A 21,647-nucleotide genomic window follows, 5' to 3' on the forward strand; every position below is an offset into this window, starting at 1 on the left:
ATAACAACTGAAGGAAAATGGCAGATATCAACGGGATGAACAGGATCACCCAAGTACACTAATGGACTGTAATAAACAGCATTTCCTAATAGCATGATTCAAATGTTCTTTCTCAAGTTACAATTAACTGATACAACTGTCTAGTTTGGGGATATTCCTGCTTTAGCAAAATGAGCAAGGTTAATTTCCTGTGGTTAACATTTTAAAATAATTTCTCACATCAGAAAACTTTCAAGCTTTCCCGGTCTTTCCAAGCTTAATCCCTTCCTTGTTTACACTCCTAATAATTTTCATGTGCTCTTTCTGCTAAAACCCAAGGGTGGACTCCTGACCTCCTTGCTTGAGGTGCGAATGATGCCAGTGTTAGTGACTGTTCTGCGGTTTCCGAAAGCTCCTCCTCCCCAGACCGTGACAATTCTTTGGATGCTGAGGTTGGGAAGCAGGACAGGGGACACTCCTGGGGTGCAGCTCGGAGGGAAGGAAGCCGAATCCTGGGGCTTGAAGAGGCGCGAGGGGATCAGCGTGCAATGCGGAGCGTGGATCTTTTGGACCATCCCGCTGCCGTTCAACCTGTCCCCTGCTCTGCTCTCCCGCCGGGCTGTCCGGCGCGGGCCGCTGTCCACAGTGGGTGGTACTGAAAGCAAGGAGCGGGCGCGGGGGCGGCGAGGCGGACAGCTCCTCCGAGCGCCCCCCTCCTCGCTCCGCGGCTCCTCCAGCCCTCCCCTCCTCCCGCAGCCATGTTCCACGCGCGGGGAGGGGTGGGGGAAGGAGAGAGGGACGGGGGATCAGGGCGGAGAGAGCCGGCTCTGCCTCGGGGAAGGAGGGGATGAGAGTTGGGGAGAGCAGCGGGAGGAGGAGGAGGAGGAGGCGGCGGCTAGCGAGGAGCCAGCGCTGGGTCCTGCAGTAGGACTCCCAGGAGCCACCATCATGGTGAAGAGGAAGAGCTCCGAAGGCCAGGAGCAGGACAGCGGCCGCGGCATCCCCCTGCCCATCCAGACCTTCCTGTGGCGGCAAACCAGGTGAGGGGCGCAGAGGGCGCGCCGCGGGCCGCCCTGGGCTGGGGGCGCTCCTGGGGCCGCCTGGGTCACCGCCACTGCCACTGCTGCCACTGCTGCTGAGGCCGCGCCACAGCCTGCAGCTCCCTCTCTGGGGCTGGAAAGCAAGCCCTCAGCACCTGCTTAAAAACACGCATTTTAAAAATATTTCCGTGAAGTTTGGCGACAAGCAGATTGGCAGTTGAATAAATATATACATTATTTAGAGGCTGGGAGGGCAGAAAGCCTAGGAAGAGGGGGCGGGGAACTAGGGAAGATAATTATGACTGGCTGTGCTCTTGCGTCCAATTGCCCCTCCATCTCCTGCTGCAATTCCAGGCCGGTGACCTGTTGTTTTTCCAGCTCCTGTTTGGCGAATATCTGCTGTGCCCACTTGTTAACCATTTTTGCTCGGATTCAGCCAATGTAGTCTTCCTGGTTCAAGACCCTGAGAAGGAGGATATTTTATAATTTTATTTTTCCTGGAAAGACCTGAAACCTATTCCAATAAACAGGAAACAAGATTTCCATTATTATTGTTATTAGTAGTAGTATTATTATTATCAGTATTATTATTTTGGAAATGTACCATATAACAAATTAGATTCTGGAAATCATAGCCCACAAACTGTGTTCATTTTTAGTTTTTAATATAATTATATACATGAGTAATACACCACTCCTGACCATTGGCAATTTAGAATCTGATTAGGTAGAAGTCTTCAGAATAAGAGTGGATACAGAAAATGTGGAGAGCCACATCTCTTTCATATATGTAATTACACATGTAAAAGCAAATGTCGTCAGCTGTTCAACACCTGCTCATTAACAGGCTATAGGGAGGCATGAGATTTGAGTTTCATAGAACCATGTTTTATTCATTGAAAAAAAATGTCATAAAGATGCTAATCATTTTTACTTATAACAAATATCTCTATTAATTTTTCAGTGCATTTTTGAGGCCTAAACTGGGGAAACAATATGAAGCCTCATGTGTGGTATGTGATATTCACCATTTAATGATTATTTCCATATTCTGTGTGGCAATTTCAACCCAAAGAAAGGCATTAAATTGTACTGACTATATAGATTCACTCACTATATTAATTCACTCAGTAAATATTATTGAGCACCTACTATGTGCTAGGCATAGTTCCACATGACGGGACAGAGCAATAATCAAAACACAGAGTTTGCATTCTGGTGGGAGGAAGTCAAGCCACTGACAAATAAGTAAAATACATAATAAGCCCAGATAGTGATAAGCACTATGAGGAAAAATTAAGTAAGAAAGCAGACTGGAGGCAATGGCAGCTGGGGGAGGAGGTGGATTCCATGTATAGAGCAGTGGATAGGTAAGGTCACCTGCTAATGTGACTCTTAGACAAAGATGTGAAAAAAAAAGGGGGGGAGGAATGAGTAAGGAGAGAACAGAGGGGAACAGTACATCTAAGGGACCTTAGCCCAGAGTGGATAGGGGTAGAGGAGGAGAAGAAAAGGTGGAGAGATTACAGAAAACCAGGTGGTGAAGGGCCTTGCAGGGCAAGTATAAGAAGTCCAATCCTTAACAAAATAGAGACTGTTCTAGTGGAAGCTAATGAGATGAGTACCTATGAACTACTCAAACAAAGTAATGTGCAATTCTGAACGTTTATGTCTTGTATGTTTGGTGTAAGTCTGAAAATATATAATGTAAAATAATTATGAAAGTAATGCTACCAGTATTTATACTCTATAGAGTGCACTTGTCCTGAGATTCTAAGGGAATCCCGTATCTCTGAAATTTCCCACTTCACAAATTGAAAACAAAAGCCATGAAATCATGAAGCAAAAATCAAGTGAACTTTTCACGGGTTTCATTAAAATCTGGAGCTCAAATAAAGGTCTTCACATTTCATATATTAAAACCTAAAAGTGGAAACCTACCCATTTGGACATTGCCCTGAATATTTGCCAATGACTACATAGATGACTACATAGTAAGGAGTTCTGAAATGTGTTAGGGATTTTAAAATGATGAAATCCAGGGTGCTGAGTGGCTCTGTTGGTTAAGCATTTGGCTCTTGATTTCGACTCAGGTCACAATCTCACAGTTCATGAGATCAAGCCCCGCATCAGGCTCTGTGCTGACGGTGTGGAGCCTGCTTGGGGTTCTCTCTCTCCCTCTCTCTCTCTGCCCCTCCCTCACTCCCACTCTCTATCTGTCTCAAAAATAAATAAAAAAACATTTTTTTTTAAATGATGAAAGCCAACTAGAGAGTTAAACATACAGGTACACACACTCAAGTAGGAATTTGTTTTGTTGTATCACCTGCCCTTCAAAGTTGCCACAAGGATATTTTTAAAATATAAATTTCTAATAAGGACCTTTTAATGAAATTTGTTGTACTTAGCTCAGGGTAGGGTAATTTGACACTTAAAAAACCTCTGGGCCTTTCATAGATCACGCTTACAATTTTACTAGCTTAAAATAATCCTAACTTTTCCCTGTTCTTGGCAAAGATATGTCTGACATTTTTAATATAGTCATACAATATAAAATAACTAAGTCACGTAAATAAATAAAAGTATAAAAAACGATGTTCAGGGTTGAAAAAATAATAAAAAACTCATATTAGTAACATTTAAGAAGAAAGTAACATTAAGTACCCAGAGTGCTCTGCTATTATAAAATACAACTCATCCTCTAAAATGTTTTCAACAAGACTGCATAAATTCTTTATAATCTTTTGATTCCCAACATACTCACCCTTTACTTAACAAATACTTAGATACCTCAGGGCTGAAGAATTTAAAAGCATTTGGATCTGTCTTTATTTAGCTTTTTTTAAAAAAGACGGTATCTCTTTTTTTACTCCTTATTTTCCTTTTTTAGTCAAAAAGTAATTAGGTTTCTTTGAAGAATCTCTCCATATAATATCAATAATACAGCTTGAATACTTGGAACTTGTATTATGATCACTCTCGAGCACACCTCCACAATTTTCTTGATCACTTGTGGCATGAAGCAGCAATCAGGTTCAGTTCATACAAGTCGAATATTTATTAAATTTATTTTAATATTTGGTAGCTCTACTTTCCTTAACGTCTTATAGTGATGTCCTCCTCATCCAAACAACAAGCACAACAGAAACTGAGTAGGTCACATTTATTCTGGGATGTTTCACTTTCTGGAAGTATCCCTGGACAAGACAGAAGATTTAATAAATGAGCAAAGCTTATGGCATATTTCCCTTCTTTTTCTTCTCTCCCTCCCTTTCTTTGTTTATTCAACAGATATATTAAGTATTTTTACGATGACAGGCATTAGGTTAGGAATGTCTTGTGCCAGGTTGTCGCTAGGGACATGGAATAATTCAGGGGCCCCAAAATCAGATTTCTTGAAAGAACTGTAACTTAGTTAACGCTTGTTGAAAATTGACATAAATTCTGCCCTCAAAACGCTTTCAGAAAAGACATTTTACTTTGTTCTGCAGTTGTCACAGACCCTTTGGATGCCTCAGCAGCATTTTATAAAATATTACTTCTAAGAATTTCATGAGTTAAATGTGTTGTTGTGCTTTTTTTTTTTTAAGAGGAAGCTTATTTTGGTGGGAAGAAAAATCATTTAATAATTCAAGTCATGTATTTTAAATCAATAACCTAAAATGGGTAAAAAGAAATTCTCACGGAACCATTATATGTCAACATATACTATGAAATGCTGTGTGAGTGCACCCTCAAATATCTCATCCACCGATTTGCATCTTGTAGTACCTTGGTGTCCATTTTCTCACCAATCAGGATCTCTAATTCCTTATTTTACATGTTTTTTTTTCTTCTTTTTTGGTATCTACAGTCCTTTGAACGAGTGTTGGTAGAGAATAAATTGCATGGCCTTTCTCCAGCCCTCTCTGAAGCCATCCAGAGCATTTCCAGATGGGAGCTGGTACAAGCTGCTTTGCCTCACGTCCTCCACTGCACTGCAACCCTGCTTTCGAACAGGAACAAGTTAGGTTGGTTCTTCTGCATTGCTTCTTCACGGCCTCTGACCATCTACATTCATGGTAACGACATTTACTGGGCACCTACTATTCTCCCAGGCCCTGTACACACGTGATCTCGTTAAATCCTCACAAAAGCCCCCTCCCATTAATACTACCGTGATCTCCATCTTACCAACAAAGAAACTGTCACCCTTGTCTTAAAATTTTTAATTATTTTCCAATATATGTGAATATATTTTCCTTTTAAACATTAGAAGATTATAGGGAAGCTAAAGACTATCACCCATCCAAGACGAGTTCCAATAGATTTGTCTCCTTTACCCTCTCAACTCCCAAAGTGACTCCTTGCACTTTGTAGTACTGAGTGTATGTGCATGCGTGTGCGTAAAATTTCTTCCTTTTTTTTAGATTATTTTACAGATTGCTTTTCTAACATGGTAATATGTCCTAACATCCACCCCATGTTTGCATACATTCTCTACATGCTCTTTTCCATCCAGTTCTTTGTCCTAATTTGGGTTTCTGCTCAAATGTTACCTTTATAGAGGCATTTCTTGATCCCACTGTCTAAAGTAGAGTAATCGTTATCTTCAGACCCTTCAGACCTGATGTCCTTAACCACTATGCTGCCTATTTGGGAAGATTATATATATATATAACATATATATGTGACTGAAGACATGTGATATTCCTATGACAGTATATTATTCTGTAGGGAATTTAACCAGTTAGAAAGCCCCAAAACAAGAATGAACCCTTCCAGCAGTAGTTGTAAGAGGTACAGAGAAATGCCAGTGTCTCCCAGGAAATCAAGCCACAGAGCAAAGCAAGGATGTTCTTCCCAGACCCAAAGTGGATATCAATTGTTCTGGTGGCAGAGTTGGTCTTAACTCGGCTCTGTGGTTGTCCCCGTGCAGGCCACCAGGATAAGCTCGGTGTTGCTGAAACAAAGCTCCTTCACACCCTGCACTGGATGCTCCTGGAGGCCCCCCAGGACTGCAACAGTGAGCAGTTTGGGGGCACAGACCATGGCTCCAGCTGGGGTGGCAGCAGCAGTGCTTTCATCCACCAGGTAGAAAACCAGGGTTCCCCCGGGCAGCCTTGCCAAAGCAGCTCCAATGATGAAGAAGAGAACAACCGAAGGAAGATCTTCCAGAACTCCATGGCTACTGTGGAGCTCTTTGTGTTTCTGTTTGCTCCTCTGGTACACAGGATCAAGGTAAGCAGGGGCTAGTATGAGGCTGAGGGTGGATAGATGTGAGGTGGGCTTCAGATGATGCTTCCATATTTCCATATTTGGTTGACCAGGTCTTGATACGATCTCCTAGCAAGCCAAGACATGGAGAGCTTTATTTTTATATCAAACCACTGGACATTATTTCAAAAACACAGTTCTTTGCATATCATTTATCTACTTAAAAATCTTCAGTGTTTCTCCTTCTGTCCCAAGATAATGTCCAAATATTAAACATGGCATATCAAGTCAAGCATGATCCAAAGCTTCAGTTTCTTTTTTAATTTGTCGTTTGCTAGTCCCTACTGGTATCGTCATGACCCAGCTCTGGGAGCCATTCCTTGAATATGCCCTTGCTGTTCACTCTGTTCTCTTTCCTTCCTCTGTTCTTCTCATGATTCCTCAAAGCTTAACTTCAGTGTTATCATTTCCATGAAGTTGTTCCTCTGAAACTCCCCATGTAGATTTAGTCACTATCTCCTTTGTATTTCTCTACAGCACCTTGTAGCTATGTCTATTATAATGCAGATCTAGAGCAGAAGTTTTAAGTGTTTTATATACTGTGGATTTTTTGACAGTGTGATACAAGGTGAGAATTGCTTTTCAAAATATTTCTTAAAGCATAAAATACAAAACATGGGATTACATGGAAACCAATTGTATTAAAATACAATTACATACAAGTATCCCTTGGATCTGAAAAAGATTATCATTTGAAATTACTATGCCACCACTCTCTAGCTGTGTGATCTTGGTGATATTACTTAACGTCTCAGATCCTCCATTGCACACAGTTGTGGATATCTCTAATACAAGGTGAATATATGTGAAGACACAGTACGTTTCCAACACATGGAGAGAAATCAAGATCTATTTGTTATTTCTGTGGATGAATAAATTCCATCTGAGGGCTATTGTAAGAGTTAGGAAGAAAATAATATACTCAAATGTTCTTTAATAGAATATTAGGATCCTGATGAATGGGTGTTCCAAGTTGTGTGTGTGTGTGTGTGCGTGTGTGTGTGTATGTGTGTGTATATGTAGGTGATTGTGAGACCACTAACAATCACTATAAGGAGAATGCACTATAAGGAGAATAGTGAGTCTTCACTCATTTTAGTTTTAGTTAAAATTCACTTTCACTTGACTCTGTCCAATTGCTGCTAAGAATAGAACTGAAATTACCTGTAACTTCCCAAACTGCTTTGCATGCACTGGCCACATTTCCCATGAAACATACTAAAAATTTTAAATGTTGTAAAGTCAAATTAAATTGCTGCTTTAAAAACTTTGGCTTTCCATTTTAAAAAGTCTTTTATGATGGGTACATTTACTAAAAAGCATTACTGTAATTGAGACCATCCCCTGGCCTATGGGGCCTGCAGGTCTAGGCCCCTGCCCACCTTCTCAGCCTCATCTCCCTCCATATCAATAGCCTTTTTCTCATTCACTAACCTCTGAGCTCACTTGAGCTCACCCTCAAACTCATTCTTGCTTTCAAGTCCGGCACTGGTTTTTCCTTCTGTTGGAAACATTTACCCTCCCCCTCATCCCCTAAATTTTCATATGGCCGTGACCTTCTTACCAATTCACTCACAACTCACATGTCATCACTTCAAAACGAATTTTCCTGCCTACCTTAGTGTCATTAGCACATGACTGTACTTTTTTTTCCCTCTTAGTACTTATCAGTACCTGAAATTATTTTCTGTGGTTGTTTTCATGTTTCTTGCCCATCACCCTCCTAGAACAGAGTTCTTGAGCAAAGGGACACTGCCCATCCAGGTCACACTGTATTTCCAGTGTCTAAAAATGAGGTACCCAATAAATATTTAACAACTGACTCACTGAGTAGACCCAACTTATTATCAGAAGCTGATCCAGGTGCCAAGAGTAGCAATTATATGTAGGTACATAGTCCTTCAAATGGAGAAGACAGGAAAGAAGGCTTCTTGAAAAACTGATAGCCCATCGCGGTGACTATCTGTGGAGAAATAGCCCCTGGACTAAAAAATGTGCAAGTGTAGAAGTGACAGGAGTGGCTGTGATGTTATCTGAAGACAAGGCTGAGAGTCCAAGTCCAAGCCTGCATTTGAATCCAGCGCTTGTTGCTTCCTACTGTACGACTTTGAGCAATCGGCTTCTTGAAGCCTCCGTTTTCCCGAGTAAGAATAGTTTTATGGGGCCTCGTGATTAAACCTACGACAGTGCTCCACATTACACACGAAAAGGCATTTACACATGGTTAGTTGCTTTTAGTGCTCGGCATTTTCTTGCCATTAGTATTTTGTATTATTAGTAGGAAGGGAGCCAGATCCTCTTTCAGGGGAGACTTCCAGATAGTTTCTGACTCAAAACCCTCAAGTTTTACTTATGGCATGGAGTATTTATAAGAAAGTAGTTGGAGCATTTATAAGGGAATGAGGCATATAAAACACTGTACAGCGATTAAATCGTAATAAACAATTATTATTAGCTGTCATTACTAGCATATTATTATTTCATCATTTTATTATTGCTATGAAAGAAATATTATTCCAGATGCTATAGGGAATAAAAAATATTAATAAGTCAATAAATTCTCATAAGGCCTTTTTCTTCTGAGTGAGGTGTTTGCTTTTTAAAACATATTTAGGAAATGTACAGGCCTTGGATCAGTGTTTCCCAGCCTTGGCATTGTTAGCATTTGGTTCCAGGTAATTCTTTCTTGTAAGACATCATCCTGTGCAGTGTAGGATATCAGTAACATTTCTGGCCCCTAGTCACCAGATGCCAGTAGCACCTCCTCCCTCTGAGTTGCGGCAGCCACAAATGACTCCTTACATTGCCAAATGTCCCCAGTGGGTGCGCGGGGGGTGAGAATTGCCCCTGATTGAAAATCACTACGTTAGGTCTTTCATTTCCCTGCTGGTTATCAGACCTTGTCTGTCCCTACTTTCCTAGCCATTGTGCACCCATGTGAACTGCTCCTCACCAGCACCATTAATGTCCCTTTTCCCTATCCTTCCTTTGCATTTGCCCTTCAAAATTCCAACCCCAGGTCATGACTAAAGTCCACTTTTTCTATCCCTGCCCCCAGATACCTGCATGCTTCTCTGGGGGAAAACCACACAACCATCTAGACTGGTGTTTCTACAAAGTTGTAGTCCCCAACCCCTGTGTGCTGCCCCACGTGTCAGTCCTTTTCTTGACTTTACTCCCTCAAGTAGCCAGTCAGCACTTATACAGTGTTGTAGGTTAAGGCTTTTATAGGACATGGTGCTGCAGGAAGTGGAGGAGGCTGAAATCCAATTGAGGTCACTTTCTAACTGGATTCACAGTTTTCTGGCTTGTCTCATAAAATCCAACTTCAACACTAAAGCAATCTATGTAGATCTGACCAAGTCACCGACATGCTTAAAATAATTTGTTAATTTCTTATTCTACAGCCAGTGAAACTCCAGCTCTTTAGTCTGGTAACTGGGCCCTCCATGACCTGCCTGTATACTTCTGTCTATGAGCTCCAACTGTTTGGAGTCTCCCCAAGAACATAACATGCTTTTTTTCCAGGCCTATTCTCATCCTGGTCCTACACCCTAGAATGTTCTCATGCCCTTCTCTTCTGCCTAGAAAACTCCTACATATCCTTCACAATTTCATTTAAGATCCATCCCTCTCTTCCTCTATCATTATAATATTCTACACAGATTTTTATTGTTATTTTTAATTTATTATCATTATTTCTTTATGTGTCAATCTCTCCCATTAGATTCTCAATGGTTTGAGGGTGGGGAGTTATCGCTGTACTCTGAATAGCTAACATAGTATCGCAATTTTGTAGGTATCTAATCAATATTTATTGAGTGCATTAATTCATTAATTAGCAAATAAATCTAATATAAATGGCTCATCCTTTTGTAAGACAGTGTATAATCAACTCAATGCACATTTTTCTATTATTTTAATTAAGTTTTTATTTAATTCTAGTATGGTTAACATACACTGTTACATAGGTTTCGGGTATACAATATAGTGATTCAACAATTCCATACATCACTCAATACTCATCACAACAAGTGCACTCCTTAATCCCCATCACCTATTTCACCTCTTCCCCCACCCACCTTCCCTCTGGTAACCATCAGTTTGTTCTCTACAGTTAAGAGTCGGTTTCTTGGTTTATCTCTCTCTCTCTCTTTTTTTTTCCTTTGCTCATTTGTTTTGTTTCTTAAATTCCACATATGTGTGAAATCATAGGGAATTTGTCTTTCTCTTACTTATTTCACTTAGCGTTATATTGTCTGGCTCCATCCATGTCATAGCACATAGTAAGATTTTATTCTCTTTTATGGCTGAATAATATTCCACTGTATATATCACATCTTCTTTATCCCTTCATCTATTGATGGACACTTGGGCTGCTTCCATAACCTGGCTATTGCAAATTTGTAAATAATTCTGCAAAAATATAGGGGTGCATGTATCCCTTTGAATTAGTATTTTGTATTTTTTTGGGTAAATACCCAGTAGTACAATTACTGGGTCATAGGGTAGTTCTATTTTTAACTTTTTAAGCAACCTCCATACGTTTTCCACAGCAGCTGCACCAGTTTGCATATTTACCAATAGTGTAAGAAGGTTCCTTTTCATCCACATCCTCTCCAACACTTATTTCTTATGCTTTTTATTTTAACCATTCTGGCAAGTGTGAAGTGACATCTCACTGTAGGTTTGATTTGCATTTCCCTGATGATTAGTGATGTTGAGCATCTTTTCATGTGTCTGTTGACCATCTGGATGTCTTTGGAGAAATGTCTGTTTATGTCTTCTGCCTACTTTTTAATTAGATTGCTTATTTTATAGGTGTTGAGTTTAATAAGTTCTTTATATATTTTGGATACTAACCCTTTATTGGATATGTTATTTGCAAATATCTTCTCCCATTCAGTAGGTGGCCTTTTAGTTTGTTGGTTGTTTCCTTCACTGTGTAGAAGCTTTTTATTTTGATGTAGTCCCAATAGTTTGTTTTTGCTTTTATTTCTCTTGCCTCAGGAGACATATCTAGAAAAATGTTGCTATGCCTGATGTCAGAGAAATTGCTGCTTGTGCTCTCTTCTAGGACTTTTAATGTTTCAGATCCTTAATCCATTTTGGTCATTAATCCATTTTGGGTTTATTTTTGTGTATATGTAAGAAAGTGGTCCAGTTTCATTCCTTTGCATGTAGCTCTCTAGTTTTCCCAATGCCATTTGTTGAAGAGACTGTCTTATTCTCATTGCATATTCTTTCCTCCTTTGTCAAAGATTAATTGACCATATAATTGCGGGTTTCTTTCTGGGTTTTCTATACTGTTCCATTGATCTGTGTCTCTATTTTTGTGCCAGTTTGAATGCTATAGCTTTGTAGTATAACTTGAAGCCTGGAATTGCGATGCCTCCAGTTTTGTTTTTTCTTTTTCTTTTTCAATCTTTTCAAGGTTGCTTTGGCTATTCAGTGTCTTCTGTGGTCCCATACAAATTTTAGGACCAATTTTGTTTGTTCCAGTTCTGTGAAAAATGCTATTGATATTTTGCAGAGATTGCATTAAATGTGTAGATTGCTTTGGGTAATATAGACATTTTAACAATATTTATTCTTCCAATCTGTAAGCATGGAATGTCTTTCCATTTTTTGGTATCATCTTCATTTTCTTTCATCAGTGTTTTATAGTTTTCAGGGTACAAGATTTTCACTTCTTTGCTTAAGTTTATTCCTAGATACTTTATTATTTTGGGTGCAATTGTAAATGAGATTATTATCTTAACTTATGTTTCTGTTGCTTCGTTACCAGTATATAGAAATGCAACAGATTTCTGTACATTGATTCTGTGATTTTAATTTATAACTGCCTCAAATATATTACATGAAACCAATAACCTAAAAATTCTGTCAAATATATTATTTTCAGCTAGATTTAATTTTATTAGTGAAAAATGCTGAGTATTTATTAACTAAGGAATTTAAATGGGATGTCATGATCTGATCATATTCAATTATGCCTCTAATAAATATTTGTTTATTGGAGTGATAGGCACTCTTAAGAGTGCTTTATTCAGCAGTGGATAAAACAAAATCCAAGCCCTCAAGGAGGTTTTTATAAAATCTGTATGTGTGAAGTAAACAACTTTAAAATGAAATTTAAGATAAGAATAATTTTTCAATTTGATTTCTCTAAACTACTAGTAAGCATATTTAGAATAGTTTCATGCTATCATGGAACAGGCTTTCAGTGAAAGTAAGAAATGCATCTGAAATGTGGGGATATTGACTCTGCCAGTGTCTATGTCTTCTGTTTTTTCTAAGGACCTTACTAGACTACATGCCCACAGCTGTTTGAATGATACTGTCGTTTCCAGCTATCAACTTTCTGGCCATATGTGCATTCATAGCATTAGATGACCCACTAATGGGGACTCCAGAAGAAAAAATAGAGTCCCAGAATTTATGCATTCAGCCAATTTAAAAGGACTTACAAAGGAACATAGCAACATAAGAGGAGGCCATACATTTTGCAAGTGTTCAAGTCTGAAGAATGATTAGATTTAATTGGTGCTATTTTTGGAATGTAAACTATGCTCCATTAATCAACAAGTATGTATTGATGCTCAAGGAGAAATGTACAGAAGGAGATCTCAATGTGTCTCCATAAATATACAATCTAGTTGGAAATATATCAGATAAAATAATGACAGTAACTATCAGTGAGTGAATCAATTGAGACAATGTTAAAGGCCAGCGTTTCAGTATAAGAGGACTTACCTTCTGATGTAGTGTCCACTAGAGTTTTATTTGTGCCAAGATTACTTATGAGGAACATGGAAAAGGATGGAGTCCCAAAGGTATAAAAACCAGGTCAATTGAGATTTGACTTCCTGCATTTCTGGAGACAAATCAGATAAGCTTTGCTCACGTTTAATCCCCTGGTTGCTGGATCTAACACCACACGTAATACTAGGTTCCCTTAACTTCAGACCCACCTGTCAAACTGCTTATTCAGTATCTCTAGTTGAATGTCTAACAGGTATCTCAAATTTAACATGTCTGAAACTAGGCTCCTGATATCCCCCAACCTGCTATTTCTTCATCTTGCCTATCTTTGTCAAAGCCAAAAATCTTTGACACCTATTTCTCTTACCTTCCACTTCCAGTCAGTTCTGTAGACTATATTTTCAAAATGTATCCAGAATCTACCATTCTCATTTTGCCCTCTACCAACACCTTCCTCTAATCATCTTCTACCTTTCCTAAACAGACTCTCTTTCCACCCTTACCCTTTCTCAAACTATTCTTAATAGCCTCAGTAATCGTATCAAACGTACATCCAGTAATGTCATACCACTACTGAGAACCCTCCAGTGGTTCCCCATCTTAGTAACTGCTGAAGCTCTTAGTATGACCTATCAGGCCCTGTATTATTGGGAACTCAATGACTTCTTTGACCTTATTTTCTTTTTCTTCTACTCTTCTGCCATTTACCTGACTCTAGACACAGAGTCTCCTGGCTGTTTCTCAACACACGAGGCATATTTAGGACCTTTGTACTTACTGATTCCTTCTCATGGAATGTTTTTTTCTGAAATTATCTACTTGGCAGTTCCTTCATTCCATTCAGATCCTTTTACTTAAAGCCGCTTTCACAATAAGGGCTTTCCCGGCCATGCTGTCTAAAATATCAACACCTTGCCTGACACATCACTTTGCCTGCTTTTCTTCTCTTTTGCACCAGGAGAGCAGGAATTTTTGTATGCATTGTTCACTGTTCTAGCCCAGAACTTAGAATAGTAGCAGGTATGCAGTAGGTGGTCTACAAATATTTGTAGAATGAATATTGACTGAATTTGGCCAAGTGCTTTACATGTTTTCCTAATACCTCTATAGGGAGTTCTAGATGCTTTCCCATTGTGGGCACTGCTGTAGTGCCAGGATCCTAGTCTATAGCTTACAGAAGAGGCCTTTCTGTATCAATGTGTGGATTTCATCAACCTTTCTAGCTGAAGTTTCCTTTGACACTGAGCCACGGTGATTCACCATTTTCAGGATCACTTTCCTTTTATTTTATTTATTTATTTATTTATTTATTTATTTATTTATTTATTTTTTACAATTTCTTCCTACATCTTATCCTTCTAGATCATTGGTCTTCAACCATGGCTACACATGAAAGTCAGCCGAGAACTGAGTGATTCTAATTTAATTGGTCTGGGCAGGGGAGGAAGTGACACCTGGGCCTCCAAAGCTGCCAAGCTAGGGTTGCAAATCACTGCCCTAAGTGAATCTCTAGGTCTTGGTTTTGTTCATTAATCTGTGATGACATTCTCTGATTCCATCTCTATGTTTTTTTGAGAGACTAGGTTGTTAATTTATTTTTTTAAAGTTTTTATTTTAATTCCAGTCAGTGGCTGAGTTGTTTAAAATGTAATCTCAGAATGTAATATATTTTTATTTACGTAATATGAGATTGCATTTTAAATGATGTAACGATGAAGCAGAAAATGTGCTCCCTGGAAGAGAGCTTAAGTTGTAGATAGACTGAATGAGTATGAGTTGTAAGGTCTGTGCAACTCAGCAAGTACTTACTGAGCTCCTATTGTGCACCTAGTTTCTAATACTGTATTAAGCACTGTGATGATGCCGGGTGCTATGGAAGAGGGAGGATATCTGATAGATCCCTGCCCTCAAGGGATTAAAGATTGTTGAGAAACAACATAACAAAACAATATACTAGAAGGGTCTAAATATATGTTCCTGGTTATATGAAATGCAAAAACAAGAGATGGATTGGAGAATTAACAAGTCAAAATAGCCAATATCTGAGAATATTGATTTAAGAGGGAAAGAGAAGGACAATTAAATACTTAAGAGGAATAACAACGATAACCACAAGAGATCTGCCGAGACTCTTAAAATAAACAAGCCTTGATCACTGCTAACACAAAACAGTAATTGTGTTTCATGCTTTGCCCAAAGCTGCATTTTAATTATTAATTTTGCCAAAAGCACACCACTGTGGTTTCCATAGTAATTGTGATGATAACAGGGCTATTGGTTTACCCTAGAAACACTCATCTGAGTGATGAAAGAAGGTCTAGAAGATCAACCCAACGTACCTTGACAATAATCTTGTGAATGATATTAATCATTGCAATGACTGGTCCTTTCAGCCAGGTCTTACAAGCCAGTTATTGGACATAGATCTTCTCTTTCCCCAGGAATCGGACCTTACGTTCCGACTGGCCAGCGGGCTTGTTATATGGCAGCCCATGTGGGAGCACAGACAGCCCGAAGTCTCTGGCTTCACAGCACTGGTGAAACCCATCAGGAACATCATTACAGGTTCGTAACTTGGATGCCCAGTGGGATGGTCTTAGCAGACTCCCTCATATGCAGGAGTAAGGGTGATGAAATGATTTGCCCTTAAGGAACCAAAAGGAATGAGGTACCTGGATGGCTCAGTCCGTTAAGCAACTGACTCTAGATTTTGGCTGAGGCAATGATCTCACTGTTCATGAGTTTGAGCCCTGCATCAGGCTCTGGGCTGACAGCATGGAGCCTGCTTAGGATTCCCTCTTTCACTCTCTGTCTGCCCTTCCCCACTTCTCTCCCTCTCTCTCAAAATAAATAAATAAACATAAAACAAAACAAAACAAAAGAGCCCAAATGTCTATCAACTGATGAACGGATAAAGAAGATGTAGTGTGTGTGTGTGTGTGTGTGTGTGTGTGTGTGTGTGTGTGTGTAATGGAATATTATTTGGCGATCAAAAAGAATGAAATCTTGCCATTTGCAGCAATGTAGATGGAACTAGAGTGTATTATACTATGTGAAATAAGTCAGTCAGAGAAAGTCAAATATCATAGGATTTCACTCATATCTGGAATTTAAGATACAAAACAGATGAACATAAGGGAAGGAAAGCAAAACTAATATAAAAACAGAGAAGGAGGTAAACCATAAGAAACTCTTAAATACAGAGAACAAACTGAGGGTTGCTGATGGGGTGTTGGGTGGGGGGATGGGGTAAAGGAGTGAAGGGCATTAAGGGGGACACTTGTTGGGATGAGCACTGGGTAGTATAAGTGATGAGTCACTTCATTCTATTCCTGAAATTATTATTACACTATATGTTAACTAACTTGGATTTAAATTCTAAAAAGGGAAAGAAGAAAGAAAGAAAGAAAGAAAGAAAGAAAGAAAGAAAGAAAGAAAGAAGGAAGGAAGGAAGGAAGGAAGGAAGGAAGGAAGGAAGGAAGAAAACCAAGAGGAAGAAAATTTCTCTAGAAAGTTATTATGTAAATGCCCTGGGCACAGGGCTCATTTACATATGATGAGAAACTCTAAACCAGGGGCACATGCTACTGAGTTGTGTGGCTTTGGATAAGTCATTTAAACTTCTTATACTTCAGTTTCCTCATGTGTAAAACAAGAGTTAAAATATAATGTTGCTAGAACATTCAGGGTTGTTATGAAGAATAAGTGAATTAATTATATATAAAATTGCTTAGAAGAATGCCAGGCACATAGTAAGTAAATAAGCTATTATTATTATTATTATTATTATTATTATTATTATATCTTCATAATCATTATAGTAGACAGAGTCATAGATCCTTAACAATCTTACCTTAGTGCTTATTTGCTATCAAAGCATTCGCTACAGGAATTGTCTAATGAAATAACTTTATTGGTGAATTGTAGAAAGAGTAATAAATGATAGCTTGAAAAGTGCCTGGAAAGCTCAGGCTTCACTCCAGATGTATCACTTACTATGTATGTAACCTAACCTCTCTGAGTGTTTCCAGTTCTTTAAAATGGAGATAATAATACCACCTTATATGGCCTCATAGTGTGGAGTAAATAAGAATCCACATAAAGTACCCATTTTATAGTGAGTGCTTTATAAATTCAATCCTTCTATTCCCAACCAAAATTTTGGCATCAATAATAACATTTAGAAAGAGATAAATTGTGTGGTAAATATATATAGAGAGGCATGATATATATATATACATCATTTACTTACTTCCAAGGTTTTTCTACAGACAATGGAATATTACACATGTAAAAAAGCTTTGTAAGGGGAAGGAAGCCATAAACAAGTTTTTACATACTTTCCCCCTATCAAGTAACATACCTTTGCAAGGTACATAGTATGTTAAAGGATTTTCTGAACAAAAGATGGTAACATGCTTATAGTGACAAATCATGTTTGCTTATAGTAATTCACACAAAAGATACAATTTTTCATATAGTGAAAGTAGACTAATTCCAGAATTAATATGTGAACAATACATTAACTAGTGAAATAAATTATAAATTCAAGAGTAACAGTCTGTCATAACATTCAAATAGCAAGGACCTAAAGATGTCATAGCCAGAAGTGATCTACTTAGATTCCCTGGATAGAATGAGGTTAATTTCACAAAATTAAAACAATCTGAGAGTGAAGACAGATGTACAATATTAAAAAACTGAAAACAATAGAAATAAGACAAAGGAAAATAAAATATGCTACAGTAAAACAAAACTATTACTGAAAAAGCCATATCATTATGCTGATTAAGGATTTTTTTCGTATTTGTTAAGTCCTATCACTTTCCTTATGAATTAAGAGGTCACTTTACATTTAGGTCACTCTCTCTCTCTCTCATTAATACATAAACTATCATTTAACAGATGTATTAAAAACTGTTAGGAAATAGTGTCCCTCATGAATCACTGGGGCTGTTCACTCCAACATCCTTTTGCCTTGGGATGATATTCAAAGTGGGTTCTTTTCCCCTCTGCCTGATGCCCGTGGATGTGAAATGGTGCCCAGCATCTGAGGTGAGATTAAACCCAGCTCAGACACGTGGCCAGAAGAAAAAGCAACGGCACGTGGGTGGATGACACTCCCTAGGTCTCTTGTTTTGTGACCTTGGTAAATCACTTTCTCGGCATCTGTTTTATTCACAATTCCAATACAGCATGGCCATCGTCACTTCCTACTGTTCCCAATCCTCAGGAAAAATGTAACTGTTTTGACTTTTGCCATAAGGGAAGCTTAAGGTGTTCATAAAAGCACAACCTGGAGCCAGACAGCCTAGGCTGGAAACTTCATGTAAAAGCCAGATGATCTTGGGCAAGTTAAACTTCTTGTGCCTTAGTGTCTTTATCTGTAAAATGAATCCAATAATTTACCATATGCTTTTATTGGGTTATTGTAAAGGTTAAATGAGTTGAGACAGTAGTTCCCCCCTTATCTGTGGTTTTACTTTCTGCAGTCTCAATTACCCATGGTCCAAAAACAGATGATTCGCTCCTCCTGACAAACCGTCAGAAGGTCAGTAGTAGCCTAACACTATGTCACAATGGCTACATCATTCACCTCACTTCATCTCCTCACGTAGGCATTTTACATCATCATGAGAAGGGTGAATATGGTACAATAAAGTACTTTAAAAGCAAAAGAGACCACATTTACATAACTTTTATGACAGTATATTGTTAGAATTGTTCTATTTTATTATTAGTGATTGTTGTTAATCTCTTACTCTGTGTAATTTATAAATTAAACTTCATCATAGGTATTCATGTATAGGAAAAAACAGTATATGTAGGGTTCAGTAGTATCTGCAGTTTCAGGCATCCACTTGGAAAAGACCCCCTGCAGATAAGAGAGGAGCGCTGTATATGTAAAGTTCTTTAGTTTTTAAAAAATAAAAGAGAAAGAGAGCAGGGAGGGGCAGAGAAAGAGGGAGAGAGAGAATCCCAAGCAGGTTCTGCACCATCAGCACAGAGCCCAGTGCGGGGCTCAACCTCACAAACTATGAGGTTATGATCTGAGCCGAAATCAAGAGTTGGATGCTTAACTGACTGATCCCCCCAGTCACCCTTGTAAAGTGACTTAAAAAGAATGTGGCAGATATTTGGTACCATATAGATGTTAACCATTATTAAATTTAGTTTTGCCAACTTTTTAGCACCAATAGCCTTTGAGTCAGAGTGAATAGATGAAGAAATCTACATTGTTATGATAACCTAGCAATGCTAAGATTTTTTAATTGGTTATTTGATTTCTTTTATAATATATGCTACTAAATATCTTCTTTCAGAATGACAATGATATGTAAAAATTATTTTTTGAGAAATTATTGAATAAAATGAGCGTATTGTAATCTTATAAAATTTGTGATGATATTTCTTCCATCTTTGCAGCTAAGAGGAGCTCTCCTATCAACAGTCAAAGTCAAACCTGTGAATCACCAAATCAAGACACAAGCCATCAAGAGGTGAGTTTATCGTGATCCTAGGAAGAAATGAGGTGGTCATTCCCTGGATGTGGTGTAGTGTGAAAGATAAGACATGAGTTCTAGAATAATACTACTTGGTTTCAGATCAAGCTCCTACTCCTGAATATAAAACTTTAAGAAGACTCAACTTTACTATCTGTCAAGTATGGAAAATAATTTTATGCACTTTCCCAGTGTGGGAAGGCTGAAACAAGACTGCATGACTGGTACTTTATCTTTGTGGCAAGTGTAATCAGCAGTGCTTTATCTCCATGCCTAGTGAATAATCAGTGGTGTTCTATCTCAATGGTTAAAGTGTAATTAGTAGTTCGTTGTCTCAATGGCTAGCATGTGACATTCAATAAATGTTAGTTATCATTATTCATCCCACATAAAGTATCAAAATCTTCTAATATTTTTTAGGCAATCATAATATAGGTAAGATAATGCTGCAGCAGGTGGGGAGGAGGGAGAAAGTAGAAAGGAGGCATAATATATAGTCCTATCCCTTAAGTAATATAAAGTTTCATGAAAAATCAAGACGAATCCACATAAAAACAGAATATATGTAATAAAAAAAGACTATAATTCAGTGAAAAATTTTCAAGCATTCTTTGGTTTGGAAAAGAAAGAAATGAAGGCCAGGGTGGTTTGAAGCCACATAGCTATGACTACTGCCATTAGCTTAGTGTGGTTTTAGATGACCTGTCTTCATTTCCAGTCCAACATGTGCAAGATACAATTTGCTGCTTTCCATGAACATTGGATCCTCTTTCTAACTGATGCATTACTGTCAGCAGTGTCATCATCCTTTTTAGCCTCAAAACTGGAAATTTTGGAGTCCTATTATAGCTAATGTTTACTGAACTATTGCTAAATATAGACACTGTGATTTATATGCTCTATTTTATCTATTCTAATATATATATAATATATATTATATGTATATATATATTATATATATTTTACTTTTAACATACTTGAAATCAGATGTGTTTGATGATTGTTGACTTCTTAAAATCTCCCTGCCTGGTAATGGTACTAATATGGTTGTCATTCTTGTACAGCATGAATTTGTCATTTCTGGCATTTAAATTTGTAGAATTGGGATTAGTGGCTTAGAAAAATATGTCAGACGGAATAGTGGAGCACTCGTTTAAGAAATAACATTTTTGACACAGAGGAAGTTACTCTATAGAAAGACATATATCAAAAACTCTGAGTGGAATTTTTTTACAATTTTTAATTAAAAAAAATTTTAATATAATCTATTGTCAAGTTAGATAGCAAAAAAGTGTGTACAGTGTGCTTTTGGTTTTGGGGGTAGATTCCCGTGGTTCATCGCTTACATACGACACCCACTGCTCATCCCAGCAAGTGCCCTCTGCAATGCCCATCACGCATTTTCCCCTCTCCCCCTTGAGTTGAAACTTAGAAATTCCAAGAATACCTACATCAATTTATTTCACTTATATCTTCCTTTTTACATATACACAGAATGGATGTATAATCAAAAGCTACACCTAAATAAGTCTAAGATAGTGCTTGTAATAAGTATATTAGAGAAAGTCCTCACTGGAAAGTGTCCTAGTTTAGCTAACGGAGTTTTTTTTTCCTTCTTAATTGCACATAAAAAAATGGTGTATCTTATAACTGCTGACATCTTAGATACAACAAAATATATCTCCTGTGTTGTACTGCTTAGTCCTTTCAATTTGATTTCTTGCTGAGTCACGTCGTTTTATCTTGTAATGTGGCTCAGATGTGCTCTTTATTCTCTATGCCTGCCACTGCCCTCTAAATCCAGGTCCTCAAAACTAGATTGCAGCTGGAACCACCTAATTGGATTTTTCTACCTTTAGCCTCTCCTGCTTCACATAAATACCACTTAATAATGCCTGACTAATCTTCCTAATGCATCATTTATTTATTAACTTATTCCACAGAGGCTTATTATATGCAAGGTGCCATTCTTTCTTTCTTTATATCCTTGTTCCCTAGAAACCTCTAGTGGATTTTTTTTTTCCCGTCACTTCAAGACCAAACTCCTCTCCCTGCTTCTCTGTGCCTTCTACCACCTGGCAGCATTTTTCTTAAGTGACTTTGT

At 38.2% G+C, this 21,647-nt stretch overlaps 1 protein-coding gene across 12 annotated transcripts in view; it reads left to right on the top strand.

Annotated features, from left to right (window-relative positions):
* The first annotated feature begins 420 nt into the window (after positions 1-420).
* UNC80 (unc-80 homolog, NALCN channel complex subunit) overlaps positions 421-21,647 on the top strand; it is a 225,277-nt gene continuing 204,050 nt past the window's right edge. For all 12 annotated transcript variants that reach the window (XM_053215737.1, XM_053215744.1, XM_053215738.1 and 9 more), the window contains exons 1-6: positions 421-1,019; positions 1,984-2,032; positions 4,873-5,029; positions 5,938-6,239; positions 15,482-15,605; positions 19,467-19,540. In XM_053215737.1, the coding sequence (XP_053071712.1) occupies positions 424-1,019; positions 1,984-2,032; positions 4,873-5,029; positions 5,938-6,239; positions 15,482-15,605; positions 19,467-19,540 (1,302 nt within the window). In that variant the 5' untranslated portion in view covers positions 421-423. The remainder of the gene's footprint in view (positions 1,020-1,983; positions 2,033-4,872; positions 5,030-5,937; positions 6,240-15,481; positions 15,606-19,466; positions 19,541-21,647) is intronic.

Source organism: Acinonyx jubatus, chromosome C1 (genome assembly GCF_027475565.1).
Source record: "Acinonyx jubatus isolate Ajub_Pintada_27869175 chromosome C1, VMU_Ajub_asm_v1.0, whole genome shotgun sequence".
Classification (NCBI taxonomy): Eukaryota; Metazoa; Chordata; class Mammalia; order Carnivora; family Felidae; genus Acinonyx; species Acinonyx jubatus.